The sequence below is a fragment of the Phalaenopsis equestris genome, unplaced genomic scaffold (genome assembly GCF_001263595.1).
Source record: "Phalaenopsis equestris unplaced genomic scaffold, ASM126359v1 Scaffold000938, whole genome shotgun sequence".
NCBI lineage: Eukaryota > Viridiplantae > Streptophyta > Magnoliopsida > Asparagales > Orchidaceae > Phalaenopsis > Phalaenopsis equestris.
The window spans coordinates 143,956-155,842 of record NW_018165377.1 but is presented as its reverse complement, the minus strand read 5'-3'; the positions used below and the strand labels follow the sequence as shown (position 1 = coordinate 155,842).

Sequence of the window (11,887 nt, the reverse complement as noted above, 5' to 3'; positions counted from 1 at the left end):
GCTCTGAGCCCCCACTTTCACCAAGGTCTTATACCAGTTACGACTTTACAAAATATTTATAAAAATAAAATAAAAGTTTCTTTTGCATGTTAAAAAGAACGCTACATAAAAAAAAAAAACTTGAACAACTTTTGCATGAAAACTTTTCTATGAAAATTTATAAAAGTCCATGGTTAGTCATTTGGATCGAGGTTAAGGACTACCTTCTGTAAATTGTCGGGCCGGTAACTCCTGTTCAAGATCGGGAAGCACACAGCCCAGCTCTGAGCCCCCACTTTCACCAAGGTCTTATACCAGTTCTGATCTTTCATATGTGGCCAAGTGTTTCGTTTGCTTGTGATTTATACGACTCATTTTTCTGACTTTTGTGCCGAGTTTTCTCGTCTTGTTTAGTTTTTTTGCAAGTTTATTTAAATCTCCTGCAAATCATGCTATGCTCGCAACATAATAACACAATAGTAGCAGATGCCCATGTACGTTTTTATAGTTTATCTACAGCATTTTACTTTACTGCATTTTACCTTTTAAGTACATTTTATTTACCTGCAATTTGCTTATTCTATATGCAAAACCAAAAATTGAAACAAAACAAAACCAAACATTGACACCAAAACTCAAACACTTAAACCCTGGAGCCATCGCGACGACAAGAGCTTGGAGCCAACTTTGTAGGCAGCACGACGAGGAGCTTGAAGCGAGCAACAAGAAAATCTTCTTCAACATTATCCCTTCCTAGCATAATAACAACTCATAGGACTCCGAGGTAGCTCGCCTAGCGCGACATAAATTCTCACATTCCCTTTTGAGGCACCTGTGCAACAATATTGTGCAGCATAAGTCCTAACTCGCTTTAGGTTCCGAGGTTGTTGTGTCGTACGACGTAAACCCTCCTTTCTCTGTGGGTTATTTGCATAATCGGGTATTATGCAAATGTAAGTCCCAAATAATAAAATTGGCAAGATCAAACATTTAATTAATTTCATCTCCAAAAATGTAGCCACACAGTAGGATAGTTTGGGAAGTCACTGGGAGTTCTCCTTAGGATCTGTGACATCCCCTACCTTTTCTTTCTTTTGGACTCCTGAAATAACTGTTCATGTTTGAGCCACTCCCATTTGCCCTTCTACGTCCTACCTTGAAAACCTGAACCTTGAATTCTTGAAGACTAGAACCATTGATCATTATCGAGAGTTTTCTCAAGTGACTCCCGTCATTTGGGATGTAATTAACTATAGGGGCTTGCCTCTATAGGGAACTTGGAACCCAGGTAAAATAAACCCTATTTAATCTTTGTATTAAATAGGGGAATTTGTCGGTCATACATAAAAGGTTCGCAGACCAAACGGATGTCACAAATCTCTTAATTTGCAGGATTGGGTCTATCGTCGAGGTCTACACTTATCTTTCGGGAGGGTGTAGTATTTGCGGTATCAGGCACGATTATGCAAACTATTGGACGAATGAGATCCACTTGGTCTCATTTTTTAAAAAATTAAAACATACTATTTTCAAAATCCAAACTATATATATCTCTTATACTTAAATTAAATCTCAAAAATTATTTTCATATTTTCATATTTTCAAAATCTAAACTAATCAATCAAAAAAAGTTGGCCGACAGCAGAGAACTAGGAAAATAGGAGATTTTGGTTACTTTGAACCACTTATTACCAAAATCATATGTCGGAAAGCATGGCAACAGAAAAGAACGGCCCGAAAAACCCCCAAGGTCATATGACTTAGAAAGAAGGGGTTCTTCGTTTTCTTAAAGGCCTTAATACTAAACTCGTATATATCAGAAAACAACAACATAAAGGTCATCCAAAAGAATCTCAAAGGTCAAATGACTCATCATTGGCCTCCAATAACAAAAATCAGAAGGATCAAATACCTTCAAATGATAACACATGCACAAACGAGGGGATCGACGGAGATCGGAAGGGTGGTGCTGGGAGAGTTGAAGGGAGAAGACCTCGAAACTGCGGACCGAAGTGAGAGAAAAGAGTTCGAGAAACGCCCTAATTTGAGACTCTAAGTCCCAAAATGATGTCCCAAACGTCGTCGCATATGATGTTACAGCGCGGCAGGACAACATACTACAGCACCAACATTGCGCCAAACAGACCCTTAATTAGATTAATTAATAGAATTTCAACAAATGTTTATGATAATTGAAGTTTTTATGTTGAAGACAAAAGCTGAAAAAATTTGATTAACTAATAAAATTATCAACGCTTTGGATAATTAAAGTAAATATTGAAGAAATAAGCCTGGTTAAGAAATTTTTTTGTAAAATTAGCTGAAAAAAAAATTTCTTGAATTGTTTATAATAGATTTCCGAAAGCTAAAACATTTTTAATGAGTAAAAGAAGACATAGAAATGATCTATAGTAGATGAACCATAAGTCAGCAAAAAATTTCACTAAAAATGAGAATTTTAAGCTTTGATCTTTCGAATTTTAGGCTGATAAATGAATTTAGATAACATCTTTAAATGATAAAACATGTTGATGATGGACAATAAGTATTATTTACCAAAATTTATGGATACAACTTTTCATTTACAATAATTCAGCATCATGAAAAATAATTTTTAATTTACAAAAATCCAATAATCTATGGATAATAAGTTTCCACTTACAATAATTCAGCAATATGTGGATATAACATTACCATTTAAAACAATCCAACAGTCGTGGACAATAGCATTCCTTTCTGATATGTAGTAATTTCTAAATTCAAAAATTAAGGTCGACTCCAAAACTTAATTTTTTTCCTAGGTAGTTATTTCTCAGCCTATTTCTGTACATATTTTTATCATCTTTTTTAAATTGAACAAGGGACTACAATTTAATCATGAGATCTCCCATTTTTCTATTCTTCTATCTTCTCATTCTAATGAAACAAGGGTACTTTTAAAACCTACAGAGAGAATAGGTCTACATCTAAAAAAAAATATATAGTGCTCCTATTGAAGTGAAAAAGTAAACATATAATTGAGAGCGCAAGTAGGAATGAGGGCTTGATCAGTTCAATAATATAATTTAACTATAAGAGTGTAGTAATTTATAAATTCAAAAATTAAGGTCGACTCCAAAACTTAATTTTTTCCTAGGTAGTTATTTCTCAACCTATTTCTGTACATATTTTTATCTTCTTTTTTAAATTGAACAATGAACTACAATTTAATCATGAGATCTCCCATTTTTCCATTCTTCTATCTTCTCATTCTAATGAAACAAGGGTACTTTTAAAACCTACAGAGAGAGTAGGTCTAAATCTAAGAAAAAATCTAGTGCTCCTATTGAAGTGAAAAATTAAACATATAATTGAGAGAGAAAGTAGGCATGAGGGCTTGATCAGTTCAATAATATAGTTTAACTATAAGAGTGTGATTTTGTGTGATTATGTTAAAATAAGTATTGAATGATTTTGAAGATATTTGTCCTAATGAGCTCTCTAATGAATTACCACCACTTAGGGGCATAAAACATGCTATTAATTTTGTTCATGAATCATCATTGCCTATTTTGCCTCATAATAAAACAAATTTAACATAACATGGTGAGCTTAAGAGGGAGGTTAATGAGTAACTCAAGGGATTTATTATGAAACATAAAAATCTTAGTGTTGTACGTGTTCTGACTACCCTAAGAAAGGTAAGAGTTAGCAAATGTATGAGGCCAGAAAATCCATCAACAAATCATCATTGAATATAAGTTTCGTAGTGATACTTTTTTAATTCTCATAAATATTTGCTAAGAAAGCAGAGCCATTTTAAGATTTTACGACACATCGAAACTAACACCTAGATATACTAGACATTCTAGAAGATTATGATATTACTCATATTTTCAATGTGTTTGATTTGACACTATTCCATAAGTTCGATATCAACTCCTTAGATTCTTCTCTCTTTCCACCTCTTCCTTATGAATCCTCATCAATCCTCGTTTAAATATTTTTTATAGTTTGTTCCTGGGGCTATTCTAGAAAATAAAATTGTGTAAACTATATATGGTGGATCCAAAGAACTTATTCAGTGGCAAAATAGACCTAGTTGTAATTTATATTATTTTCTAATTCCAGTAGTTTGGGATGTTTATGATGCCTTGATAAAGGGATGCATTTATTTTTTTTAGTAATTATGTTTGTCGATATGATTTGGTATGACTATGATAGCAAATTAGATTGACCCTTTGAGATCAACAAGTTCACAGAGTTATAGTGAATGTGAAAATTGTTTCGTACGAGTGAATTTTCTTCAAGTGGAGTAGATAAGATCGGGATTCCACTTGCATTGTTTCACCTTTTATGTTGTTCATAGGCTCACCGTTACTCTGTCGCTACTTGCAATTAATTTCACTACTATTTTGTCGTTACATGAGGATATTATTGCTGCCTTACAGGAGAGGGTTCATGGGAATTCCCTAATTCCTCTTCCAGGAACTTCACAAGAATTATTTATTTATAATTGTAATATTTTTTGGGGGATTTAAGTAGCACTCAAAACTAATAATCTTATATATATCACACCCAAACTTCAATATCTACATCCTTAGCACCTAAAATATTCAAATAAAATAAAATTAACACCGACCGTTACTTAACGCCATCATCTCCCTACCCGTCCACCCCATCATCTCCCTCACCCACTCGCAGCTTGCCGCACCATTTGCCTACGAGCTTCGGCAAGCTCTGCACTAGCGGCTTGGGGACTCCTAGATACCGGAGTTAACTCAAATCGTAGTAGAGATGTAAATATTATTGTTGAAATTCAAAAGGATTATAACCATGGACTTGTGACAAGAAAATTAACACAAACAAGAAAGCACCCTAGTGCAAGAACGAGAGAGGTTTTTGGCAGTTGGACAGCAGGTGGTGGTTGGATTGGAGGTGGTTGTGAGGGTAGGAGGGTTGGACGTGAGTTCTGGAAGTCGCTAGAAAGTACGTGAAAGGAGTTGTGGTGGCTGTCTAATAGGTTAGAGGAGTTGGCAGCAGCTTTGTGAGTGGAGGAGGTTACAGTAGAACATGTGGCTGGGAAAGGGGAAAAAGCTGTTGGAACAGCCCTTGAAGTCGGTGGGAGGGAGTGACGGTCCAAGGAGGAGTTGCTGGACAGAATCAGCAACTAGGGAGGCGGCTGGATGCCACTGGCAGTAAGGGGGAGGGACTTACAAAGCAGGGAAAAGTTGTTGGCCAGCGATAGACAACTAGTGAGGCCCTGGAAAACACCCAGTACAGACGGCTGGAGCAAAAGTTGTGGGGATGGCGGCCGCGACTGTGTTGCAGAAGAGGGGCTGCAGCAGGTGTAACGGGATAGGGACTGTGGCAGGGATCATTAGGGCCCGAGACGGCAAAGACCGGGGGCAGCAGGTGGCAAAACAGGAACAAGAGAAGATACGATCACTACCTTAGAATGAGTTATAGCCGGAGCACCTTCTCGCCGTTGGATACAACTCTAACAAGGGAAACACCCCTAGAGACAGAAACCTGGAATCAAAATCAACCAAAAATTAAACCCTAGGACGACAACACACATATTTATAATAGACATATAGGTGGAAAAACAGAAAAGGAGGGGGGAAAATTCTCGCCCAATGAAAAGGGGGAGGAGGGGGTCGGTCAAGCCTCCTATTGGACCGAGGGTATTTATTCCCGCTGAACTGAACCGGGTGGGCTGTTGAACCAGTTGGGATGCTAAACAGGTAGCGTAGGTTCATCCCCTGTCCCCTGCGTCACTCCCAGCAAACTCGGTTTACCCGTCCACTTGGGAACTCGTCGCACCATCCTTCTGCTGGCTCCAGCGAGCTCGATCTGCACCTACATCAGATTAGAGAAGTTAAAGCTCGCGAAGGTGGGTTGGAGAAAGTGGGAGAAAATGAGGTTTAAGTTCATCATCGGTCTCAGATAGGAGTGGGGCTGAAAGAGGAGAAAAATTGGAGTTTTGGAGGTCATTGTATGCCACAATCCCATCGCTGCCTTCTCAACTATTTCGAACAGCTTCAATGCCGTGATCCCATCGCTGGCTTCTCTTCTAACAAGTTCAATCAAATCGACGACAAGACGGAGGTTGGTGTCTGATAAGATCTTCTAACACAATTAACGGGGGTAAATATTGAATTTTGGGTGTGAGATATGTAATATTAGTAGTTTAGAGTGCTAGTTTAGAGTGCTGCTTATGTAATCCCCCTCCCCACCCCCACCCTCCCCTTTTTTTATTTCTAGAGAAGGTTGGGTAATGAATTTAAGGCTATTTGGATATTAAGTCGACTGAATTTATGATAACCATATCCACTAACCTAAGGATTGAGAATTCTCTAAATAAATATTGTAAGAACTGCAATTTGATTATTTTTGGTGGAGTGAATAATTCTTATTTCAATTTTCAATCTTGCTTAAGATGTGTGCTTTCTTTAAATATGTTAAAAGTATGATTACCTAATTATCGGAAAATCATCTCCTTTGACTAATGCGATACCTAAATTCCTCACATTGATAACTCCTTTCATCCAATTTCATCTGCATAATTTACTCTTTTTTGGATTCTAACACAGTCATTGTTTGCATGTAATGAAAACAAGTTTCTAGCTTATTTAGTAGGGCTTGTGATCATTATAAGTTCCCTTTTGTGATTCACATACATCATAACATTCTAATTGCATTAAGAAGCCTAACCTTAAATCATCAATAAACGGGTTTTTTTTTTTTTTTTTTTTTGCAATTAAAAAATGCAGAAATGCATTAATACTTTAAAAGTTTGGTTTACTAGAGCAAGATTTAGTTTTAAATAAAAATCAATTGAATGCACAAATAAAACAGAATTACAGCATGCATCTCAATGCATTAAATCCAATTTGCAGGAAAACTAAGAATCACAGCATATAGATGTGATGCCATGATGATGACAACGAAAACAGTAGAAATGTTGATTGTGGTGTTATTTTTTTCTTGTACTTTAATTGCAGAAAAGAGAAAAATGTGGTACAGGAAAGAAGCAAGGAGACATAGAAAATAGAGATTAAAAAGAAATGAATGTGCCATAAAAAAAGGGGGCAACAGGAAAAGAGTAAGACAAAATCAAATATAATTTGTTTAAAATGATAAAAGTGACTACATGGTATATAAAAACGTCAAACTAGTACTAAATGGCAAATGGCATTTTAACCACTAATAATAAAATTAAAAAATAAGCAAAGATGAGTGCATTATACATTAATCAAGTGAAAAACACATAACAATCATTTTTCTATATTTTTTATTTTTCTTGTGAAGCGAAGAATATAGAAAAAGAGGAAAACTATGGGGAGGAAAGAAAACCTGGTAAAAAGAAAATTAGATGAACGAATTTCTTCTAGGAAGGCACTACATAGAGAGGAAAAAAGTATAAAGTAACCCTAATTTGCATCATTAATCAACTGAATTACAAGACCTTAGGTAATATGTATAGAAAAGGTCGTTATTGAATGACAAACTATCTTTGAACAAATACAAAAATTTTCACATCAATGTGGAATCATAAAAGGTATTCTAGCCGCTAATAATTAGCAAAAAGATAATGATATATTAAATAAAATGAAAACACAAAAACATGGCTAAGAACAAAGCTATGCTAGCACGGCATTACAAAATAGAAAGTTAAAATTGTAAAAGGTTTTTAAATGTAATGGCACTGACATAGGGATATAGATCTTTTGCCATATTGTTGGTAATTTATGTTTTGTTGCCAGATTTCACATTAATCTATGTCAGATATGTGCACAAATCTTCTGCTTCACTCCCCAAAAAAAAAAAAATCAAAAAAAAAAACCATGCACAAAATCACATATCCTTAATTCAGCTAGAAACTATAAATAGATGTTTTTCGTTGAAGATATCTTTTTTTTTTAATAAGACTAGAGAAAGAATTCAGGAAAAACTTGAATTATTAAGGTTTGCATTGGAGTCTAAAGGCTTTCATTTGAGTAGATCTAAAACTGAATAAATGGAATGTAAATTTATTAGTAGTAGATCTAGTGATATAGTTGTAACTGTGGGTGATAAAATCATTAAAAGGTGTGATCATTAAAAGGTGTGATAAATCATTAAAAGGTGTGATCGTTTTAGATATCTCGGATCTATTGTTCAAAGTGATAGTGATATAGATGGTGATGTTATTAGTAACTCAACTTGGTTGGTTGAAGTGGAGGAATCCATCGAACCTATTGTGGCATAGATAAGTATTGCTTGGACTTAAGGAAAAATTATATAAGATAGTGGTGAGACCTGCAACCCTTTATGACGTAGAATGTTGGCCTTTAAAAAGGAAGCATAAAACTAATTTAAGTGTTGTTGAGATGAGAATGCTTAGGTGGATGAGTGGTTTGACACTTATTGACAATGTGAAAAGAATGTATCCGTGAAAGGGTTGGTGTAGCTCCAGTGGCGGACAAGATTAGAAAGAGTTAGATGGTTTGGTCACATTAAATGTTGACCATCCGATGATCTGGTTAGGAGAGTAGATGTTTTAGATTTGACTTATTTAAGAAAGGCGGAGGTAGGCCTAAAAATACTTGGGCATATTGTATAAAAAAATGATCTTAATTTTGAAAGAATTAACTGAAAATATTACACTCAATAAGACAATGGAGAAAAAGAGTACATGTAGCCAACCCCACTTAGTGGGATAAAAACTTGTTGTTGATGTAGAAACTATATAAAGAAAGCCAGAGTCTTAATTTCTTTGTGCAAATAACTCGTTCACCATAGGTCATTTTGATGTGCAAGGAGCTCTTGTCCATTTGCACGTAATCATGGATATGTACATGGGATATCAAAATAATTTGGGTTTTCAGCTCTATAATTATAAAATACACAAATACTTCATATGCAATGATAACATTATCATCTTCTTGGCATCTTCCACGACGAAAAGCTAAGCAGATCAGATTGGTTTGCATAAAATTCTAGTTGTGTAAAAAAGAAATAGCAAACTAATATTCTTTCACAGTCATTCAAAAAGGATCCAGAATTATGTCAAAAACATAACTTGAGTGGCTGCTTGCCATGCCAAAATGTTAACTTTACACATCATAGCAAATTACAAACAAAAAAGCTCGAGAACAAATAATCCAATACCAGGTCAATATCAAACATACAAGAAAAAGTCCAGATCCAATGCCCTTATAGAAAGCTCTCCATCCCTCCTCTTTGAAAATGGTTCTAACTGCATCTGATCTATGATAACAGGTAAGCAAAAAGATTTAAGCATTTGACCAATTAAAGCTATGACAGAAAACTGCAAATTTTTCTTAGAATAAACAAAAGAGACAAAAAAAAAACAAAAACATCAATCTTTCAACAAGTACAAGAAAGTGGAAAATGATGCATCACAACATACAGCACCAAAGTTCATAACCATTTCAGAATAAAATTATGAATCTTTTGCCATAAAATAGGCATTAAAGCACGCCCCCTAAATGGTGCACAATGAATGAATTATGCAACTCAGACACATGATCAGAGCTTGGATTAGGGAAATGTATTAAGATTGAGGATCATTATCATCATTACTCCAATTCTCAAAACTAAGAAGGTTGAGCCAAGCATGGTTGGCTCTGCCAACTTGAAATTTAAGTATGAACATCAATTCAAAAGCACACATGCAATACAAACAGGACCGACCCATACACAAGTTAATGAAGGCAAAAGAGATCTGAAGTGTTGAATAAATTCTGTTATCGAAGGCCTACAACTTTTCGTACACAAGGCAGAAATTACATAAGAAAACAAAGCATTGGTGTGATGCTATTATGTCAATGCCCAGTCTAAGGGGGAAATTTATCCTTTTATTAGCCTAGGAGGAATTGAGTATTTTATTATTTATTATTGTTCAGTATAAACATATCCAAATAGATTCAGGTTTAGGGCGTGCATCCTAATGGTTGACTTGGAGTCTTAGGGTTAGTGTTTGGGAGAGATTTCCTACCTCCTGAATTGTAGGAATTGGGAGTGATCGCCTACCTCTCGAATTACGGGCATTTATTCTTTATGTATTTGTGTTTTATTGCTTTGATTTGGTGTTCGTGAAATAAAATGTGTTTGCCCTAATTTATGTGACAAAATTTGATTTTGTTCCTATCAAATTGGTATCAAAGCAATCAATCTATGGGAAACAAACAATGATCAACGTGATCGGCCAATACAGAGTTCTAGATTGGGATCAGAAACCATGGGACACAATAAACAGTGCCCTTTCACCAAGGGAATGACGGATCACATGTCAATTCGTGATTCAAGCGATATGGAAAACAACTGTCGGGAATGCGCAATCCGAACGCGACAAGCCATAGCTAGAAGCAATGGGATTGAGCAAAAGGGCGTCAGAATCATGGCGTATAAAGACAAGTGACCGAAGCCTCGCGTCGTGATTAGAGCTAGCTAGAAAGGAACAATGAGATTTCAACATACAATCGAGGTTTTCGTCGATACAGTCACAATAAAAGCAACCTGGGCGCGACGACGGGATCTCGCCTTACAAGCGCCGACGACCATGATTTGAGGAAGCATAAAAGGGTTGCGTTGTGACCTAATATCGTGATACAATCGTAAGGAGCCGACGATCGTGATTTGAGGAAGCACAGAAGGGTCGTGGAGTGACCTAATATCGTGATACAATCGTCATTGGAGCTAGCTGGGAAGGAACGACAGGATCATGGCGTCCAGGACCATGAATAGGCAGGATTGTGGGGGCACATACCACAATAAAGTAGAAGGATCGTGGCGTACAAGAGTTTCACGCCACTCTTGATCAAAACTGGCAAATAGGATCATAGCGTAAAGAACTTACACATCGCTTGTGAAAGAAACTCATGATCTGGATCTACAATGTCCAAGAATTTGGATTACAATATCTGGAGTTCCACACGATTTCCGATAGTTCCACCGAACCATAAATAAGAATTTTGGGATCACAGTGTCCAGAGTTCTTCATACGCCAAACTGGTGTCTAGAAATTCAGAATCCCATGATCTCAACATAAGGGAGTTTCAAAACCATTAAAGGGTATCGACAGCAAAAAAGGTGGATATTTTGGAGGAAAAACTAGCAGAAGAGGTCAGTCAAATCATATATGAAACAGATGAGCACTTCTCAGCAATGGAGGGGAGGTTAAAAACCTAAGAAGATATGATAAAGAAGATTGCTAACTACAGCAAAATCGAGTAACGACATCTGAAATGGATGCCAACGACAACAATCAGAAGAATTCGTGCGACATCAGAGCATTATCGCTCTCTGGGGTTGCGAGATCTGATGAAGAAATGGGAAGCGAACTCGAGCATCAACACTTGGAAGGAATGGTATAACGTCCAGACAACTGGAACGAGAGGCAACAGGCAGAATGGGACAACGGGCTTTTCACAGTAGGAGCGGATCGATTTGAAGGATTTCGACCAAGAATAAGGAACCATGGTGGGTGGAAGCCCGACAGAGGACTACAAGCGACAACGCCAATTAGGGGTGTAAACGAGCCGAACACGAGCGAGCCCAGGCGCAGCTCGTGTTCGACTCATTTATATTTTGAGTTCAAAAGGTGTGTTCGTGTTCTACTTGTTTGCTTAGCGAGCCGGAGCGAGACGAACAGGAGCCATTCACGAACAAAGAGTCATTTTAACAACCCTAATCACGTGGTCATAAGATGTTAAGAATTGTGACGAGATTTAAAAATTATTGCTTATTTTAAAACATCATTTGAATCTAATTTAATAATTTTTATTCTATTTTCTTAATTAATACTTTTAATTGATTATAAATCTTTGTAGCCTCGTAGCCAATTAAATTTATTAAAAATACTTCTCATCAAATATATATATATATATATATATATATATATATATAATTGATTAGTAGT

At 36.2% G+C, this 11,887-nt stretch overlaps 1 protein-coding gene across 2 annotated transcripts in view; it reads right to left on the bottom strand.

Moving 5' to 3' along the window:
- Window positions 1–11,887, bottom strand: part of LOC110032403 (folate transporter 1, chloroplastic) — a 59,290-nt gene that overhangs the window by 33,481 nt on the left and 13,922 nt on the right. For both annotated transcript variants that reach the window (XM_020736032.1, XM_020736033.1), the window contains exon 6: window positions 9,135–9,208. In XM_020736032.1, coding sequence (XP_020591691.1) covers window positions 9,135–9,208 — 74 coding nt within the window. The remainder of the gene's footprint in view (window positions 1–9,134; window positions 9,209–11,887) is intronic.